Below are 21,715 nucleotides of genomic sequence, written 5' to 3' on the forward strand. Positions count from 1 at the left end.
AGTAATTGACAAAACCTCCAAAAAGACATGGAAATAAATAAGCCGTTGGTCTATTTTTGCTTTAGTAAGATTACACATTAAAAGGTAATTGCTTTCTCAATATAAAAAGAGAGCAACTAATGATAAATTTTACTAAAATGTATTTTGTAATAAAAATTCAACAATTTTTTATAAGCTGCCTTAAAAAAACAACCAAACAATTTAATAACTCTATCTTGGTATAAGCCGTATTAATAGAAAACCAAAATAATATGTTTTGACTGAAATCTATACATCTGAAAAACAGCATTAACAGCATTGAACTCGGCCTTCTCATCCAAGAATACTTTCTTAAGGCTCAAAGGAGAAGGCAGCATGGAGGGAATGGTTTCCCTTGCTCTCTGTCCCTCCACACCCTCTGGTGGAAGTGCCAAAGCACAGTAAAACTGTCAAGAAAGAGAGAAGAAGGGCACAGTTAACATGAGAAATACCACACAGAGAAGCAGTTCCTGAGGAGCTGACGGGTAGCTTTATTTTTCTCTTCTGTATCAGCTCCTCAGTTTTTTGCATATAAAATTACCTAATGATTATGATTTCTAAACTTTATAAAAGAGCATTTGAAAGAAATGTTATCCACAGTGGAATGAAATAAAATGAACTGTTTCTCTTTTTAAAAAGAGATGAATCAGTAATGACATTCAATTTTGAAAAGCCTGATGTCTGAGAATGTTAATCTACATCTTATAGAACAAAAGTAATTCTAAATCAAAATACTTGGAGAAAAAAGAACTATCATAAACATGAAATTCCTTAGGGTTTCTACTATTAACTTTCAATTAGTTATTTGAAGTGTCAACTGTACAAAAAACAAAAAATTAAAAAGACCAAAAAACAGCTCTTAAGATACTTTTGTCATTTAAATTTTAAAATACAGCATTTCAAATGATGAGCGAAGCCATTTTTAATTAGCTAGGCTACAGATACTGTGCCTAAGTTACCTAATTAGTGCGAGAGTGGGAAAAGTTTCATACTGATGCAAAATCTAAAAATGATGGACTGAAGCAGGAAACAAGACTACAATTGTATTGAGTTGTTATGGAAACTATTCCACGGGTGTAGAAATGTATGTGTTAAAGGCATAAGACCTAGGAAGCCAGTAAAAGGGAATTTCTAACACATTAATTTCATGAAATAAGTCTGAGTTAGTAATTGTGAGGTTTATTTCACTGCTAATCATTTATCTTCAATTCTGCATATAACATCCACCCTACTAGAGCTGTTGCTATAGTAACAAAACATATTTGCTCATATCTTATGGTTTACTTTATGGAATTCCTTAAAAATTGTGATTTTACATTTTGTTCACAAGAGAACTTCTGCTTGTGTTTTACTTCAATATATTACTACAAAATACAAACTACAGTGGTAGTCCTTCCTATTTAAACTGATGTATTTCCCAATTTTCGGTAATCTCAAAATACATTAAACAAGTAACTATACTGATAAATGATTATCCTATGAGAACAAACTGAAAGCAATGCTTCCAGAATCATCAAATCTAAAAGCATGAGAACCATGAGAGAATCAATTATTACATTTAATATTACCTTGTATATTCTGAGACCTTGCATGGTTTCTTTCCCAAAGAAAAGGAGCGGACCTCAGAACCATGGTCCAACTTTCTTTTCATCTATAAGGTAAAGCAAATAAGATATGTTTAAAAAAAAATCACCTGTCCAACTATCAAATCCTGAGTTAACACTGTAGTATTTTATAAATTCTTAAATTTTCATGTGCCTATACTGGTAACTAGGTAATTAATAAAGAAGAATTGTTTCACAGTTTCTTCTATTTATTCTATTTGTTTTATTCTTAGCCAACTGAAAAGGTAAATTTACCCTGTAAAATATTTTGTCCAGAACAGTGTATAGTGACTGGAAAATTGATGTTAACCATATATATTCCTTGAGAGTAACACATTTTATGTTTTCCAGTTTAATAGCCAGCATAAGGAAAAAAAAAAAAAAACCATGTTAACTTATACAGAAAAGAACCATATTTAACATGTCTTCTCACTAATCTTCATTTTTCCTTAAAAACACATTTTAAGAAAGGTAATAAACAAAATACCAAAAATAAGATTGGAAATTAACTAAATTCCAAATACCTACATCATAAAAGGGTAAAGAAATGACTGACTCTAAATACCTATTATTATTATAAAAGGGTAGAGAAAGCAATGTAAATAAAATAATCTTGAACACTGATTATAGTAAAGCATATAATTAATATGAACAATACAGACAGCAAAAAAAAAAGTAAATCCATAGTAAGAGAGAGATCTGGAAATGGCATGATAAAGCTGAAGGGAAAAAGTCATCAATTGCTATATATACAGAGTACAGTTCTACTGACAGATACTGTAGATAAAATATTTTAACTTGAAACAAGAACAAAAGCATTTCAAGAGAATGAATTATGCATCTTTATAAGATATATCAAACATTTACATTTGTAGGTATTTCATTATGCCATGTTATATTTTAAATATATTCAGAAATTCATTTTGTCAATGCCAATATTGAAACATTTATTTTTATCTCACTATCAATTAACTGATGTAATTTTACTATATTTATTTTAAAACTAGAAAATAAGATCTGATGAAACTCAACTTTTTCTATTTCAACAATATTTTTCAGATTTGTATCCACTAATTAATTACTGTATTACTGCAAGTTACTGGGGAGGGGGGAGAGACCCAGAGTGATAAATAGTTATTTTCATTTTTCTAGTAAGGTGAAAACTCTTTTATTTTACAGTCTTATTTTCCTACCTATTGCCTCACATGGGAACACCATAACACAGTATGATACAATGTGAGTACTAAAAAGAACTAAAGAGACCCTAAAAATCTTTTTGAGCCACGGTAAAGACGTGATTTTTAACATCATGAAGAAAGTCTTCTACTCAATGCAGGATGATCTTACATTAGCGGGTGGAGGTGAGGGTACAATAAGTCTATCTACAATTTATATCTTAGTTCGTAAAATAGCCACTGGAAAAAAATAGAATTGGTCTGGTTTCTTTCCTTCAGAAGTTTCTGTTCTGTATTAATCATTACATTATTTTAAAGTGACCCTTCTCAAAAACCACTGATTTCCTTCTCTACATGATTTTATTAAAAACCAAACATAAAGTATTATCAAAGCTGTAATGTACAGGTAGCTACATGCTTCCACGTGTATAATATATAGACACACATACTTGCAAATGAATTCATCATGAAAGTCAGTCAGTAGAGATTATCTTACAATCAAGTTTTGGGATAACTTTTGTATATTATTTTCATAATTATTACGAGAAACTTTGATATTCATTCTAATTAAGTTGGTAATACTGGCTATCAAAACTTCCCAGGATATCTTGTAAATACATTGCTGCAAATGCCATTTGCCACTAAAAGCAAACTTTATTTCCATCGTGGAAATCCCTCAATGAATAAAAATGCTCAAAATATATATTATGAAAAATACTGAGGATTTTATTTTCTAATTATTTTACACAACAAAGCATATTCTGAAGTCTTTCAAATATTGTACCGTTTACTAAAGATACTGACTTTAGAAGCAAAAATGAACCCTGCAATTTTCTGAGGGGCACAGAAAGTAAACATAATCTCTTTAAACATAAATCCCCAAATTCTAGCGATTGTACACTTTAAGAGCCAACTCCTGAGTAAAAGAAAAATAAGGTATAGAAAAACTGAAGGCAAATGCTTCACTGAAAGCCAACTAAGGATAGAGTATTTCCAGGTCAGCATTTAACGGAGCCACATTTCTAAAGTCTGAATAAATTTTTAGTGAAAAATTCTGATTAAAATACACATTTTATTTTAAATGTAAAGCTTTCCCCGGCTCACGTTGTCGCTCCATTATTTGCTTACATTCATGAAATAAAACAGAACACCAGACATCCAGCCACCCACCAAAATTAGAGGATACTGCAGCCATCTCTGATGATACAGATTTTCCTGCTCAGGCAGGCACACACACACAATCACACAGCACAGGAAGAAAACAGATTACTTACTTTGTAAAAAATCATTTTTAATGTGCCGTAGAAACCCATATTTTCTGTATTTTTCCCCTTCAGTGATTCTGTGCCCCCGTGTGTCCGGCTGCTTGGCAGTCTCTGACAATATAAACCTTTTTCAGGTAGGTATGTCACAGATTCTAATGTGGACATGCTCAGGCACGTCAGAAAAGGAAGATTAGGGAGCAGAACCGGCAACAAAACTCCACAGTAAAGGCAAATGCAGCTCAGTATCAAACCGCTTCTCGGGACACACATACATACATGCAGCTTGACTGAGAAGAACTCGAGGGAATAATGAGAGAGAACCGAGAAGATTATTGGAGGAGACTATGCCCTGTCAAAGCCTTGACTGAGCAGATTCCTCCCTCAGCAGCAGAGGGATCAGATTACATCTTCCCTTGAACACAGAATGGTGCAGTCCAGGATTCAGCAATGCAGACTGCACATCAATTATATGGTGATCCGCTCCAGGGAAGCCGTGAGCACACAGCGCGCTGAACAGAGGGAGACGTGGGCAGCAGAGCCCGCCCCCACCCCGCAGCCCGCTCCCCCTGCCCAACTTTCAGAGATTAGCTCTGCATTTTGTGAAACCAGCATTTTCGTAGAGTTTTAAATAGAGCAACATTTCCACAAATAAGTCGTTCCGGAAACATTCTGAAAATGAAATATATTTTCATATTGCCCCCACCCACTCACCCCCGCCCGCCCCAAACAGAGGCGAAACAGGCTATTTTCCCTAAGTGTCCTCCTGGAGTCCTGGCATGGGGGATCGGATTTCTCAAGTAGCTTGGATGGTATAAAATGGGCAAGCCCAAAGGGAGAGATTAGATATTCTTTGGGGGAACCGACAATAAAGTAAACCAGTTTGGAGCATACAGCATTTGCAGCAACTACGTAATATAAATTATATTTCAAACTGAATGTCTCGTATTAAGATTTAATGGAAGTATTCCCTATGGTTTTCCTTTTCATTCTTTAAAAATATAGTTTTCAAGAAAATTACCACAAACTGCATTAATTCTTAGTTATCCCAAGATTATCTTTTTTACCACTTAAGTGTATAAAATAGGTCTGAAAGGCTATCTTCTCTAAAGGAACAAAAGCTGTATCACTAGTTTTACCTTTGCTTCTTAATCTAATCTGGAGACTGGACTTCTACCTCCAAAGTTACTTTCACAAGGTATACTGCTTATCATTAAAAAGGTATTTTATTTAACAGCAAAGGTAACAAAGTTTGCCTGAAGGCAACATTTTTCTTAGGATGAGTATTATTCATAAATCTAGATATTTTATCTTACAACTTTCTACCTACTAGCTTTGGAGGCAATTATAAGATTCCTTGTACTACTAGAAAGGCCCATTATTAAAGGTCTAGGTAATTAACTCCTACCCTCCCCATTAACATTCTTTATTACAAGTAAACTGTGAAGCTATAGTTATTTAAAGTTCTTAAAAAGTTTTTTCAGGGAAAAAAGAAAAAAAATACTATTTGGACTTACTACATCTTAATGCTCTCTGCTATGGTGGTAAATAGCTTTCTTTAGTAGAATAATTTCAAATACTGCATAAAATAGAATCATACTTTAAAGAATGTTTACGTTTATAATTAAAACATTAGGTCATTGTAATGTCTTCTACTTTAAAATACAAATGAAAATAAGATACTGTGAGACTTTAGGAAAATATACATCCTGGATCTTCTCCTGGAAATTATACTCTACCATCTACTATCTTTTAAAAACTCTGCTAGCTCTTAAATTCTTTCCTCAGAAACAATATGTAATTTGTACTGTACTCAGAAAAAGTGAGCTTGGTAAGTAATCAGCTCACTTCAAAGCGAAGTTCTTTTTAAATTGAAATCTCTTAGTTTCAGTGAAAAAAATGGTTAAGAACCACTTAAAACCCTTTATGAGACACTAGAACACCCATGAGTTGGGAAAAATAAATTTAAAAAATGATCTTTCTCCCTTTGTTATCTGAAGAAAACACTGTAACACAAACATCTGAAATTTCCTCTAGAATTTATCATGGCAACCAGCTTGTCCTAAGTCCAGTAGCATACTAGTGATTTAATAGTATATACTTTGCCTTCAACTAAAATCATGTCCTATCTACTCAGAACACAGCAATTTTAATGAAGTAGGGGTTACTCTCTCAAAATCTACGACATTTAAAGAAGAAATATTTCTTGGTGCTGTATATTCAAAGGAATGTTCCTATGGTTACCCTTACACTTTTGGCTATAAAGTTACACAAAAACCTGTTTGCCATAAATGTTTATATATAAGCATGTATATGCATGGTTTTTTTTAAAAAGGTAAGCTATTTACATGTGTCAAAATTTAAAATCATATACAAAAAAGTATACATTGAGAAAGTCTTTGCACTATCACATATCCTGCATCTACCATGATTTCCCCTTGGAATGATTTCTATTAACCAGATTGTCCTTTAAATGAGAAATGTATATGGGTATAATTTCTATTAGTAAAGACCTTATTTTCCCAAGTATTTCAACAATTCTCCGTTACATCTTGTTTATAATATTAATTTAACTGTAAATAAAGAATTTGCCGAAGTTAATCAATCAAGGCCCGATTAGATTTTAAAGTAATTGAGTAAAAACAAAAATTATTTTCAGCACTGAGGTATTATCAGCGAAAATTGTAATCTATTATATTACTGCCATTAGAATATATAAATGAACAATGTAAAAAAATGATTCTCACATTCCTGTTTCTGGCAGTCTTCACTAAAAACACAGATATTTAAAACTTTATTCAGATTTTAATAATATGATATAGAAAGTCTTTTGTATGTTTGTATCTAAGTCCCTTTCTCTTACCCCTGTGGTAGCCAGAAACATTTTGACCTGAGGTCAGTCTATAAGTAACTTTATTAAAAAATAAAATATTTTATACCATGTGCTACAATGTTAAGTAATATGAAGTTCATTGAAAAAGTTCATTACTCATCCTTTATAACTAAGAAAATATCTATTTTGTCACCCAAATTTTTAGAATTCGTGTCTCAATTGATTAAATATGTTTTCATTACAATAAATCAAATACCTATAAAATTGCAGTTAGGCAATACCATTAAAAAAATGACTTCGTGTGTTCACTGATAACCTATATGCATTACTGAAAATTCAAGCAAGGGAAGTGACCAGCAAGGACCTGGAATATAGTCTGTCTGCCAACTCAGACCCAGTGTTCACCTCATCACAGCTGCACTGAGCCAGGTGTACAAAACTGGGTGACAGCAGTAACTTGAGAGGAAAAATTGTACAAAGACATGAGGATCTATCTGCTCCAGAGTGTAAGCCTCTGGGGGACAACATGAGTAAAATGATTAACTCAAGAGCTACTAGCACAACAGAAATGGCTTCTTCTGAGCAAACAGCTGGCAAGTTTTGGTTAGGGCAGAAAGAAAAACTAATGCACATATAAATAGCGAAAAAAATATAAAGTCTTCAATGAATCATGTAATTTCAGAAAAGTATGTATACAAAACAAGTTAGTAATTAAGAGTGCTTTTGCTTAGTTTGACTTGCAGACATTATTTGCATTGGAAATACATGAAGATCTGTTACTACACTACCTATTACTACACTGACCATAGCCAATGTCATTATTTTTATACATCTTCATTCCTTACCATCTACTCACTCTTTAAAGGCTCACATCCTACTCAACTTTAATTGCAGGGCATCCAGAGAAAAAGTTGTAACCGGTAGTTTTTAATAATTTCCCATGAAAGACAATAACAGCAACCACAGTATTACTTAATAAGTACAGTATATGTTAATAAGTAGATATACTCAAGCATAGGTACACAGCGTACTTAGCTTTTATATTATAATTAGTTAATACTACAAAACCTAGTGGGACTTTTAATTATCTTGTTGGTGTTTAAAATGCATTTCTATTTTATTATAACAATAAGAGAATATGTTTATATTCCTGTCAGTGATTTATCATTATCAGGACAACACTCCCTAATCTGGAAAGAAACAGGACACTACCTACCACAGTTAGCTGTCCTGCCCTAAGCACAGAATTCAGTCAATTCAAAATTTCAACATCAAAGAAAGGAATGTCAAGCATGTTGAGGCTGAAGCAAACTTCATGAAACTTAACTCACTGTCATTAATTTTCTGGGATGTGAGTGCTCATAACTAAAACTGGCAAATTACTAATCCTGCTGTATTACAATTTTCATTAATTAAAATAACATATGTTTCTAGCATCCACATTTTCACCAATGCAAGTAAGTGAAAGTATTAGTCAATAATATGTTTCCTACATTCATTCATTCATTCATTCATTCATAATTTAGCTAGCTCCTACTATGTGATTTACCTAGAAAACAATCCTTTTATCTCATGCTTCAAATCTGACTACCAGTAAGCATCCTGAATTTATATCCAAAGTTTCTTCTCAAACTTCTCATAATAATATTTTCAATAAGGTAAGGAACTGCCCATTATTAGCCAGAGGGGATTAAGTTAACATGGAGAAAGAATGAAATGAATTTTCCTTCGGTGTAAGGCCGACAACCCATTCACCCTTGGAATTTCTTTACCAAGACCATAAGTACCAAAGCTTGTCTGTGAGGCTCATATACATTTACCTGACTGAAGAGAAATTCTTCACATAGTGGTGTAGCAATCTTTTTTTCATTTCAAAGACTTTAAAATTCTGGAATCAATCTCTTAAAGTAGCTATTATCGTGAGAAATTATGAAACAAGGGCTAAGGATAAGAAGTAAAACAAACTGACAAAGAAAGTGGTATTTACTGAATCTACAAAAATACCTTAATAGAAGGAAGCCAGTGGTCCTGAAAATCATCTAATCTAATTCTCCTTTGTGTGTGAGGAGGTACAACAGCTTCAAAATCAGAGATCTCTGGGTTTAAACACAAGTGTTGCCATCATTGGAGTGTCACTTCTGTCAGTTACTGGACTTTTATGAGTCCCACTTTTCTCTTACTTGCAAATTGGTAATGGTAATACCACCAAGTCAGTGTGAGGACAGGGCAAATGTCCAGTGCATAACAAGTAAGTGCTAGCCAGTATTAACAGGAGAAGAAGGTGAGGTAGGGAGGTAAGTGTCTTAAACAGCCAACTATACAGAAAATGTTGCTCTCTGGTCCTCAAGTTCAATACATTTTAATAATTTCCACTAGACATGTAGTAGTACAAGTTGAGCTTAACCAAAAATCAGACATTGCTAAAGAAGAAAACTGTGTGACAGTATATACGCACATAATAATTTCGTATGCAAACTACTACTAAATCATAGAATAATTATTTATTTAGGCCCTGTCGTAGTTACTTTCCTTGTTGCTAGGACACAATACCTAAGCCTCACAACATAAGGGAGAAGTTTATTTGTGCACACATTTCAGTCCATAGTCAGCTGGCTTCTGGGTAGAACGCCATCGCAGAGCGGCATTGTGGAAGAGACCTGCTTATGGCACAGCTGATAGGAAGCAGAAAATAAACAGAAGAGCTAAGGAAGGAGATAAACCCTTCCAGGATATGCCTGTAGACACCCACCTCTTTTAACCAGATCCCACTTCCTAACAGTGGGTCAGCTCCAAGTCCCCATAATCCATTTGCCTTCCCAAAACTCTACCTACGAGCTCATGAGGCTCCTAGGGGACATCCAGGTATATACATGCCTTACTGCGTAAGGGCATCTGAGGCAAATGGAAATGGGGACAGAAAGGGACAGAAAAATTTAAAACAATCAATTAAAAAATCATTTGTTATATCCCAATCTGCAAAATACTATCAAGAACAAACAAAAACAGGACAGTACTCTTCTTCCCTCAAGATGCCAAAAGCCCATCCAGCAAGACAAGATATTAATAGAGAACAATACTGGACTATGTATCAATTGTCAAACTGGGTGGCATAAATCAGAATAGGGAGAAATTATTTTAGAAGTCTGTAAGATTTCATAAAAGATATACTTTGACTTTAAAAGGTAAAGTTTGGTAGGTGTTGAGGAGGAGGACAATAACAGGATTAATAACACCTGTAAGACTTCTAGTACCAGGAGTCACTAACCGTATAAGGTTTGCTATGGGATAACCTATGTGTTGCTCTATCAATTCAAGTTTGTAATACCAGAATTAAAATTTTGAACTAATAAACAATGGTTTCTTCCAAAGTGCTTCCCACCATCTTTCCATTTTACTGAATGGGTATGAAGACTATTGACTTCTACTTTTGCTTCAAATACTGAGTAAGAAAGATACTTCTGTTTTAATAGACACTCAGATACCAGAAAGCATACAAACATATAAAGCAAGCTGTATACTTGAATATAGTGGGATAGGGAATGTTATAGGCAGATTTCTTAAACATTCATTAAAATCTTGTAATCCCAGAAAAACTTGAAAACACGTGCAAACTGTAACTCAGGGAAGTAGGCAGAGACCTAAGTCATTGACTCTGACCAATCTGTAGCCAAAAGGACTTCGGCTATTCCAAACTATGACTTGATTTGAAAATTCTCCACATCTGCCTACCCTTCAGTCTTCGCTAGGAGCATTTTAGAGTTAACAGAAATTGCTCATCACATACAGAACTTAGAATACTAGGAGGTATACAGTTTTCAATAGTGGTCCCTTGAGGGAAGCTGGACAAATACATAAAAATGTTAACAGCGGTCATCTAAGTGGCTAATAAGAGATTTCCTCTCTTTTTCTCTTACCAGTCAAAAAACAAGTTTAACCTTTGGAGCCCTACTATGTGCTAGCAACTGTCCTAGATACTAGGCATAGGATGATGAACATGAGAGAGATGAACTCTCCACCCTCATACTGTTTACATTCTGGAGGAGAAGACATATAATAAGTAAATCAATACATAAGCCAAATAATTTCACCTAGTGCTAAGTTCAAACAGAGAAATAAAATAGGGCACTATGAAATAAGTCAGTAATTAGGGTAGTAGAGAAGTGTGATTAATTTTGAATGGCATCATTCAGGAGACAACTTTTAAGCCAAAATGACAAGCTTGAGCCCAGGATGAGCAAGAATGCAGTACATGTGGCTAGGGTGAAGTGACGGGTAAAAGATGAAGTCAGGGAGGTCAATACAGGTCAGATCATGTAGAGTCTTGCAGACCATGGTCAACAGTTTGGAAGTGCAACGTGAAGTCATTAGAAGAGTTCTAAAAGGAGTAATTTGACATAACACAGCTCTGCATAATGTCTGCCCATATTTTAATGTATTTATCAATTTTCTTACTTATTTTTATTTTACTGTGGTACTGGGAACTGGAACTCAGGATCTCTGCACTGAGCTATACCCCCCCAACCTATTTCTGTGTTTTTTATTTTGAGGCAGGCTCTAAGTTGCCCAGGCTGGGCTCAAACTTGGAATCCTCCCACCTCCAGAGTCACTAGGATTACAGGTATGCACCACTGTGATCTGCTCAAATTTTTTATATTCTCAAAAATGTATGTAAAATTGAAGGCCATTCACGAAGTTAATTTTCATCTACTGAAATGAGAGGTACAGACAAAAGAATACATAATAGTAATTGAGTTCTATTCAATTCAGTAATTCATATAGCAATTGCTCTTTCATTTCTCTCTCTCTTGCTACTTCAAAACTACTTCTCAAACTCAGCACCTATCCTCAAGACTCCTAACTTATAAGAGAAAGAACTGGATAGGAAGTAGCCCTTATTTATTGTATACCAGGTGTTAGGCCCCATTGTAAGCCTTTTATAGCCAGTAACTTAATTTTTTTTTTTTTGTTTTTGTTTTTTGGTTTTTCTCCGGTACCAGGAACCGAATTCACGACCTTGCGCTTGCCAGGCAGGGGCTTTTGCCGCTGAGCTAAATCCCCAGCCCCCAGTAACTTAATTTTGTAAGACACATCTACCATATTATATGTCTATCTCCTTGCTCTTCTGCTTTCTCAGCTCTGATTTTCCTTTTCCACATGATAATTTACTCTTTGAGAAACAAGATAGGGCTCGGATCTCTAGACTCTCAGTACATCTGCCGACTTTATTTCAGCCAATGTCTGCTACAACGAAAGCTGTGCTCGTCCTTCATTATTTTGAGCTGAAAGGACACTGCATAAGTTGTTTCTCTGTGACCACACAAGAGTCTAAAACATAATCATAGAACCTCAAAGTTGGAAAACCCTTCAACAAAGTTTAATACTATCCTTAGGTACAACCTCACCAGCAGGTAGTCATCTAAATCTGCTTAACCTTAAATGTCATTATTCTCCACTCTGTGATCTTGTATTACTTGATACTGATTTTGATAATTTTGCTCAATTACCAATTTGGCTGGAAGATACACGAAATTCAGATTCAAACTTACTGAACTTTTTAAATATAGGCATCTCTCAAGAATCTAATCTTCCAGTAAAGTGACAAAGGATAACTTTAACCAATCTTTTAAAACTCTACTTATGAATCAATGTCTATGGATTCAAACTTATTTCACTTATGTAAAAATATTTACTCAATACTTATTCTGTATTGATGCTAGTAAGAAACATCACAATACCACATTCTTGCTATAAAAAAATGTACGTCATAGTAATCTTTAACTAAACTACTTAGTTTACTTGCTCTTTAAGTTTGATGTAGCTGTCAAATGAGTAGAAAAGGACCCAGTAATCAGAATCTACTATGTTTAGAAAGGAAAATTTAAATATTTATTTTGGAAACAGATTTACATTTAAAGTAATTATTTGATATATAATGAAACAAATGGCATTCTTTGCTATGAAAAAAGTCAAGAATTATATCACTAATAAGCACATGTTATATGATTCCCCCACTTTTTCAAGAGACTGCAAAAAATTCTTAAGTCAGTAAATGAAATGTGACTACAAAGAAATACTGCTGTAACAGATCATAAGCAGGGTTTGATATAGTTTTGCCTGTTATGGAAATATTTTTAAAATAATATTACTATGAAGAAGTATCTGGTACATAATAGTGTTTTTTTAATTAACAGCAAACTAGGTAAGAATGATGATGATGAGTACTTTGATGTCTTAACAATGTTTGCAATGGAACTGTTTTCATTTCCCTAATTAAAATTTTATTTCAGTATTTTAGTATATAATTTAAAAATTATCAGTCAATACGAGGGCTTCCAAGTATCTACAAATTAATTTTGGAAGTTCTGTCATATTTCATACATGACACCAAAAAGTTCTCTATCACAAGTTTCCCACCAGTTACATGAGGGCGTAGTACATAGTGACAGAATGATGGCTAGACTAAGTGAATGCAGAATTATTCACGTTGGATCTAAGCACGTTGGTCTGCTGAGAACAAGCAAAACAATGTCAAACTTTATAATCTTGAAATCATAGTACTGTATTTTATTAGCCCTTGAGATGAACACACACACACCTTCTCTTCTTCACTTTAAAACATTCCTTTTATTTTGTCAAGACAAAATGCTTATTAAGAAAAGACTTAGAATATTTTTCAAGAGGGGATAAAGATGTGCTGATCATCACAATCAAATATGAAAAGCAAACACTGAAATTAAATGGTATTTCTAAGATGTTACTACTCACCTACTTTTCGTTAAACAGTTGCAATAAACAGATTTAGTAGGACCAAGATGTAATTTACCCCCAACAATCCATTTATTTCCAAGACTTTAACTTTGTGAAATTCACTATGTTTATTTATAAACAGGCAGCACAAGAAAAGGTAATTACTATGGACAATTTATAGTAAGTCTCTAACCTCAAGTTCCATTATAATATTGTCAGTCTCATCCAAATGAATCCTCTGGGTTATACAATGGCTCACTTTATATTCTAAACAACGAAGCAACATGGGGAGGAGGGCACTAAGCAGTAATTCAAACATTATTTTTTGGGGATCTAGAGCTACCATATTTGAGGAATAGCCAGGGTAACTGAAAACCATGCTCCAAAAAACAAGGAGGTAAAACTGAGCAAGATGGAGTAGTTTCTATCCTGGAATAACTCCCAATTGAGAGAAGGACAGACAAGTCAACCAATAACAAATTGGTATTAATAAAATGAAATTACATGACTTATACGACAATACACAAAGCTAGAAGAAGAAACAAATATTTTCAGGAAATGCAAATGGTAATATTTTAAACCAAAAGAACAGAGGGAAAACAAACCCTAGATTTTAAACTGACTTCTTTAGTACCCCATCAAAATGCTATGAACTTTATTCAAGTTTAAATAAGCAACTTATTTTTAAAAAGATGCTCCCTTAAGAAAGCATAAAGGGAAGAGAACTTACTAAAAGCCAGGCACTCTTCTAGGTGTGCATGTTAACCTAACATTAACTCAGTGAAGCTGTACAGCAACCTTATGAAAGGGGTACTATTATTATCTCTGTTTCATAGATGAGAAAGAGGCACAGAGAGTTAAAGTAACTTCTCTAAATTGCCCTAAGACAATTAAGTAAGGTAGATGAACGTAAGTAGATCTTGGTCTCTGGTCTACACACAATGAAACATGGTTTCTCCATGAGTCAAGAAATATTGTCAGTATACAAATCTACAAGGTTTACGAACCACTTCAGTTTATATATGTGTGATGTGCCCATGAAACCTACGCTAGAGCTACTGTACACAGAGAACAACAAGCAGGTAGTTAATGTGTACGGATACATTTCACTTCTAGGAGCCCACCAAAAAGAGTTTGGAAAAAGTTTATATACTACCGCCAGTGCCTCCTTGGTAAGAACTGCTTCTGCTACCTTTTGACATAATGTGTATTATGCTGGGCAACAGTGGGCAGAATGGAAGAAAGTCTGATGAAGGGTGCTCACAACACATGGACTTTGCTTTCTTCTCCCAACTTCTCTAAAAACTTTTATGTCCTACTCCTTCATGGTCCTATGCGTTCTTTCCCAAAAACATGAAATAATGAAATAAAGCGGAGAACAGAATACACCAAAGGATTTTTATTGAAATGTCTTTTCAAAGAAACTACAGGATTCTTTATCATTACCAAAATGGTCTGAACCTTACAGAAAACTGACAGGCGTTATATATCACAGTTACTGAAGAAGTTGCTTTAAAATACTCTTTGTTGATTACCCCAACACAAATACACCTGAAGGGAACTAGTATAACTTCCACTTGATTTTAAATACTTTTAGTTCAACACACAGTTATAGATTTTCCATATGAGCATAGACAGAATATTATGTACATACAGAGTACACAGTGTGGTTATCACTTTGACCCCGTTTCTTAATTTTACCATATAAGACCTTTTTTAGGAGCCAGTCCATCTTTAACAAATGGCTACTTGATCCATGTGTGGTTATCCTTCTCCAACAGCAAACATCAGTGTTTACATGAATATTTCTGTGATTCTGTCTCATACTTTATTGTCTCTATCTTCATCCTGCCTAGGAGACATCACTGCAACAAATGCAGGTTTATGTTGCTATTCTAACTTCCTATAGACACTCTCATGTATTCAATATAATATTTACTTGGGTGCCTATTAGATACTCGCTAAAGTAAGTATGGTCTCATCTTTACGGCTGGAGTTTATCATTTAGGAGAGAAGGAAGACAATGAAACAAAACAAAACAAAACTGAATGAAAAGCTACAGAATGTTAAATAATATATAATGTTACGGTTGTGAGCTAGTCTAGGGGTTCAGAGCAAGCATCTCTCTGAAAGGAGAACTGAGCTGGGTTGCGGATGGGGAAGAGTGCCACATACTGCCAGAGGCAGAGAAGTAAGGTACTATGGTGGGTATAAGGCTAGAGAAGTAAGGCAGAAATTGACTCTCTAAGACCTCATAAAGGAATTTTATCTTTATGTAAGAACAGTGAAAAGCTAATATTGAGTGTTCATCGAGGAAATGGCAATCAAGTATATATTTCTTGAAAACACATGGATCTTGGGACATCTTTGAAATATATCCAGGTGAGAAAATATCATGTTCCAAGTGCTCTGGAGCTCAGAAGGAAGGTCCGGGTTGGAGATGGAAGTATCTCAGTCATCTGTATAAAGGCATCTCTAATTTCATTCTAACTCTTCCCCGTTCTAAAGCTGTCAATCACAGTGTCTGAAGCCAAAACTGTTCCCATGTTAGCACATTAATTATTTGCCTGGGTTCTACATCAGATTCTAAATTCTGTAAGTGCAATTACCACTTCTACTCTTATTCTTGTTATATTCCACATGGTCTACACATAGTAAAATGTCAATGAATAATATATGAGATAACGAATAAAGTAAGATAAACTCTATTTAAGGAGGACAGAACTACAGAAATAATTTTAAAATGTTAATTTTCACCATAATTTGAAAAATATAATATTCAGAAAAAGGCACTATAGATGAACAATAGTTTATGTGTATTTATCATTTTAATGTAGTATTCTATTACATATTTATAATATTTTACACATTTGTATTTCCCTTTAAGGAAAAGTATTCCTAGGTATTCATATAACTTAATAAGTTAAATTAGAAGGAAATACAGGTTGACTGCAATGAAAATGCAACTGTATGGTGTGGCACTTCCAATACTTTTATAAAAGACCAAAACAATAAAAACTTTCATTATTAAAAGGAATATACAGTCCTAGCAATGCTTAACAATGTTTGCTTATATATATCATTTCAAAGATCTCATTTAAACTATTTATTTGTATTAACAACATTTTGTTCCTCTACTAGCAACAATATGAAGCATGAAAGTTTCTGAGAATTATCAAAAGCACTGTAATTAATACTTGTGCAAAAAATGGCTATCTATATTATTTATATAATATATATTTATATATTTTAATCTCTAAGAACAGAAAAAAATTCTTTTCACATGAAGGTTAAACTGAATACATATATTTTACATATAATTGCCTCTTTTTTGCTTTAACTGCTTTCTATCACTTTCTCTGACTGAGACAGGATACATCAACAAACACTATAGTTAATTTTTTAAAAAAAGGTCAAAAGAATGAAGATTCCATTGAGATACTTTGTTCAAAAAAGTATTGACAGTTATTTCAATTATACCTTACTCACTTTGGTTTTGTGAGCAAGGAAAACTTTCAAGACTAGATACATTTTTGGGTGTACATTTCATTCACTTGTAACTTTGTAGCAGGAACATACCTCAACAATAACTCAACTTAATCTTCAGTGTAGTCAGCACTATACATATCATCTCCAAATACTGCTTGACTTTCATCTTCTAGATTACATATAACTGAAGAATGTTATTGCATTTTTCTCAGAGTATGTATGCTTTTCAATACAGATGTGGTTTGGGAATTTTAAGTAAATATATTTAGGATTATGAGAGGTTAGCTTAACGAGAGACACTAGCCAACTAGTAGCACCTTCTAAATTATATTAAAGAGACACTAAACAGTAAAGTAGAGAAAAAACCCATTAGGTGCAACTGGAGGAGACTGTGGTTTGCCTTTTATTTATTTATTTTTTTGTATTAGAGTTAGTTAATATTCTAAATAGGTCTACAAAAAGCTAAACAACCTCTCAAGCTCTGAATTCATGGCACTGACCTCAGACTTGCTCAGAATGATTTAATGCACTCTGTTATTAGTAAAACCTGTTCAAACACATGCCCCATCTGCAGCACCCCATCTGCGAGAGAGCTGCTCATTCTTGTAGCCAGTACAACTCCTGCCTGTTTCCCTCTTCTCTACATACCAGCTGTATGGTAATGAGTACGAGCAGCTGAAAAATACCGCATGATAACAAAGCTAATACAGAGCAGCAGAGTAACACTTCCCCTCAAGGAAGCAACTGCAGCATGACCATAGCTGATAAGCTACTGAACAGTGGTGGGGGTTTACATTTTATTTGTGTGTATTTGTGCAAGGCATCCACGGTGGTGGCAGGGGGCTGGGGAGTGTTCATACATGTGAGCATGTTCAGCATGTGATCTCCATCACTAAAACCTAAGGAGAACCCACACAGCATAGGAAACTCGAGAGAGCTCTAAATTTCTAAGTACTTTGTTAAAATCTGTGAATCAGTTCCTTAAAGGTTTAAGTCTCAAACCTTATGTACTAATCAGTGCCATTTTTATACAATAGTTTTCAGAGAGATGAATAAGTATGTTCCATTTCTTAATTATCAAATTTTGGGACCTTTAGAGAGAAAAAAAATCAGAACTTAAAATCATAATGGAAACTATTTACTAGACATTTTAGCAGATAACATGAATTTATAAAACCTGCCTTTAATTCTTATATAGCACTTTTTAAAATTCTAATTTAATGGCATTTGAAGCCAACATATTTATTCTAAATACCTGAGACTTTCCAAATAAAATACAAAGATGTTGCACATCATTTTCTTCATTTAGGTAGACATATGGGGTTCATTTTTTACATACATGATAGTCACACTGAATGAAGCTACATAATGTAAGCAGAACTAAATCATGTCTCATATGCAATATCTTTCCATTTAGAGAAGATTAACAGTCATTCAGGAAAATTTTAAGAAACCGACTATTCAAAACTGGTGTTACATATTTCCTTTCACAATGCGAAGAAAGTAGATGTGAAAAAAGCTTTCAAAAACACTAGACCTAAGTAAAATAAAGCAGTACTACTGTATCAAAAGAATTACTTATAATTTTTACCAACACATCTAAAAAACTCTTATGTGGTGTTTATGATAGGATGGTCTTATCACATAGCCATATTTTTTTACAAGTTATTTTACTTTGCTTTTACAACAATCCTCTGTAGTAAGTACTACTATTATCTCCATTGTACAGATGAGGCTTTGCAAGTGGTAGAATTAAGAACTTATACCCAGTTCTAATAGGCTTTGTCATACATGCTCTTAAGCAAACTATTTTTCTGATACAAACTCCACAGGAATGAGGATTTGGGTATGTTTTGTTCACCATTGGGCTCTAACTGCCTAAAGCAGTCTTGGATCATAAGAAGTATTGAGTAGAACAAATAAATAAATGAAGAGCTAATTGCTCTGTTATTTTGTTTTAGGTATAAGTCAGGGGAAAAGCTACTAAATTTTATAGTACAGATTCTAAGAACCTTACCTATTTTGACATTTTAAAAATAATATTAATTACAGAATCCTAAAATATGACTGCTTAGTAATACAAACTTTGCTCACTTGTTGTGTTGAAAAATTAGGACATAAACATTTTGAAAGGCTGGTATAGAATGAGGCAAAACTGCATTCATCTTAGTATTTTGAATATTTTCTTGAATTCATTTATTCTCTGACTATAAAAATGCATTTTCTTTTAACTCACCACATTCCTTGACTTCAAATATAAATCAAGGGCATGGCTTTTATAATATAAAAGCTTTTGTTTAACACACATACGAACCTGCATTGAACTTAATGAAGTAGCATCAACTATCCTTTAAGAAGACAGTTACACTTTCTCAGAGAAGAGCAAACTTTAACAGTAACACCTAGATTTTAAAAACTACAAATTCAGGCAAGATTTATAAAAACAGTATTATACTGCCCCTACATGTTCATACTAGTAGTAACAATGATATTTTAAACTCTTAAGTGATAATGCAGAGATTTCTGCAGATTACTGAAAAGTCATTTAAGCTTAAATTATTGCCAACTGAACTGGTCTGAGTCACTCAAACATAAAAATATAATTAAATATAGAAATAACTAACAAATTTCAATCTTCATGTTTGAGACTAGTAAAGGAAAAGAAATTTAAGATAAAAGAATTTCAATGAACATTAACCACACATTTTTCCCTCTCAATATAGATTTCTCCATCGTTCCAGAAGGATATCATAAAATAACCAGAATCAAACAACCATCTGATCATACTCTGGGAATTCATCTTTACCTGTTCTGAGTTCTTTATGTCTACATTTATCTGAGAAGGGAGGTTCAATATAAAAGTCTTAATTGCATCCTAAGTAAATTTCTAAAGAATGCATGCATGGAATCCACTATAAAATTATACTTCAAGTTAACTATATCAAAATTACTATATCTTTTTTTTTGTACTGGGAACTGAACTCAGGACCTTGTACTTGCCAGGCAGGCACTTATGCCGCTGAGCTACATCCCCAGCCCTATTATACCATTTATATCTAACATGCTTTTAGGCTTCACCTACACCCTGAGCTTCTACTACCAAATGGCCACTTTGAAATAGTCTATCTCTCAAAGAAAAACAAATACAGTATAAAGTAATGTTAATGTAATAGGGTGTGTGTGTTTGAGAAATGATGGCTCTCACCAAGAAAAAAGTCTGCAATTTGGGGTAAGGGGTGGAATGAGGAGAAAAGCCTATAATTTTATGGTTTAACAGCTCTGAAAGATATTCGGTATAGGGAAATAAAATTATAAAAATATTAATGTTTGAGACATACTGCTGAATAATGTTCTTCCTTTATATCTTAAGTTACATATACGTAAGTACTTATACACATAGATACTAACACTTCCAATACATTACACATTAATGTTTTACAGCAGAACACAGGAGAACGCAGATAAATAAAAAAGGTGATTGCCTTACATTAGGTTAGGTTTTGCTATCCTTTATTTAAAAATTTTTAGCTTTCAGAAGTTACATTTCTGGTCCATGAACAAGGGACTGTGGATTTATTTCATAGCTGTTTACTTTGCCAGGAGCTTAGTTCCAGTTTATTTTTAGTATATTTTTCATCTGCTTTCCACACTACATGCAAATCTTAGTATGCAGTTGGTTTCTACAAAACATAAGCTACAAATTTACACAGCCTTGCCCTGGGTGATGCTGAAATTCATCAACCATTTGTATACATTTTTTCCTATTAGCAAAAGAAATAACAAGTTATAGAAGTTGTTTCCACCATGTAGCAGAGCTTTGTAAACCACGTGCAATATATGCTTCCTGTTCACATTCAACAGCCAAGGCACAATCCAACATGAAACATCATCTGATGACCAAAAAAAAACCCCTGGAAATCAATGTTACCAGTAATTAGATACTGAGACTATCATAAATTGTTGGAGAAAGTAGGAATTACGTATTTTAAATCCCAGGATTAGACGGCAAAAGTTAACCCCTAGGACACGTCAGTACGTCCTCATTCCAGTTCAGTGGACCACAGTGGCAGTAAGTTAGAGCCTGGGTTGTACCACTTCCTCGCTGCAGGGCAAGGTATTAAACCTTCCTAGGACTCATAAAGCAACCTACTTTCCAAAATTACTTTAAGGATTAAATGAATTTTTATAAGGAAAGTGTACTTAAGAGTAGTGCCTCCCTTGCATACCACATTAGACTCTACTCTGTTACTCTAATGTCATCACAACATTATTAACAAGAGTGTCTTCTGTCTCCTCAAAGTAGAATCTAAGCTCCACGAAGACATGGCCTTAGTCTGTCTGGTACTTTCACAGCGACAGGTGCTAGAAAAATCCTCCACTCTGTTTCAGGTGCTCAATACTTCTTGGCTGATATTAACACAGTACTAACAAATTAATGGCAAGAAAAAATGAATAATTTGCAGCAATACAATTAATGTGAAAAAGTAGTAAGTGACCCAACCAATGACATACATCTCCTCATCAGCTGTTTGGCAAGCACCTTTATATTTACATCGAAGCTACTGTAAAGCCTTTCCTTAACCATTT

The 21,715-nt window shown here is 33.9% G+C and overlaps 1 protein-coding gene across 4 annotated transcripts in view; it reads right to left on the bottom strand.

Annotated features, from left to right (window-relative positions):
* Fbxw7 (F-box and WD repeat domain containing 7, E3 ubiquitin protein ligase) overlaps positions 1-21,715 on the bottom strand; it is a 174,132-nt gene that overhangs the window by 25,236 nt on the left and 127,181 nt on the right. For 3 of the 4 annotated variants that reach the window (XM_005400897.2, XM_005400898.2, XM_005400901.2), the window contains one exon: positions 1,587-1,669. In XM_005400897.2, coding sequence (XP_005400954.1) covers positions 1,587-1,669 — 83 coding nt within the window. Of the gene's footprint in view, positions 1-1,586; positions 1,670-4,071; positions 4,507-21,715 lie in introns of those variants that run through there. The other variant, XM_005400900.2, reaches the window with a different exon arrangement.

Source organism: Chinchilla lanigera, unplaced genomic scaffold (assembly GCF_000276665.1).
Source record: "Chinchilla lanigera isolate Chin_1 unplaced genomic scaffold, ChiLan1.0 scaffold00070, whole genome shotgun sequence".
NCBI classification, from domain to species: domain Eukaryota; kingdom Metazoa; phylum Chordata; class Mammalia; order Rodentia; family Chinchillidae; genus Chinchilla; species Chinchilla lanigera.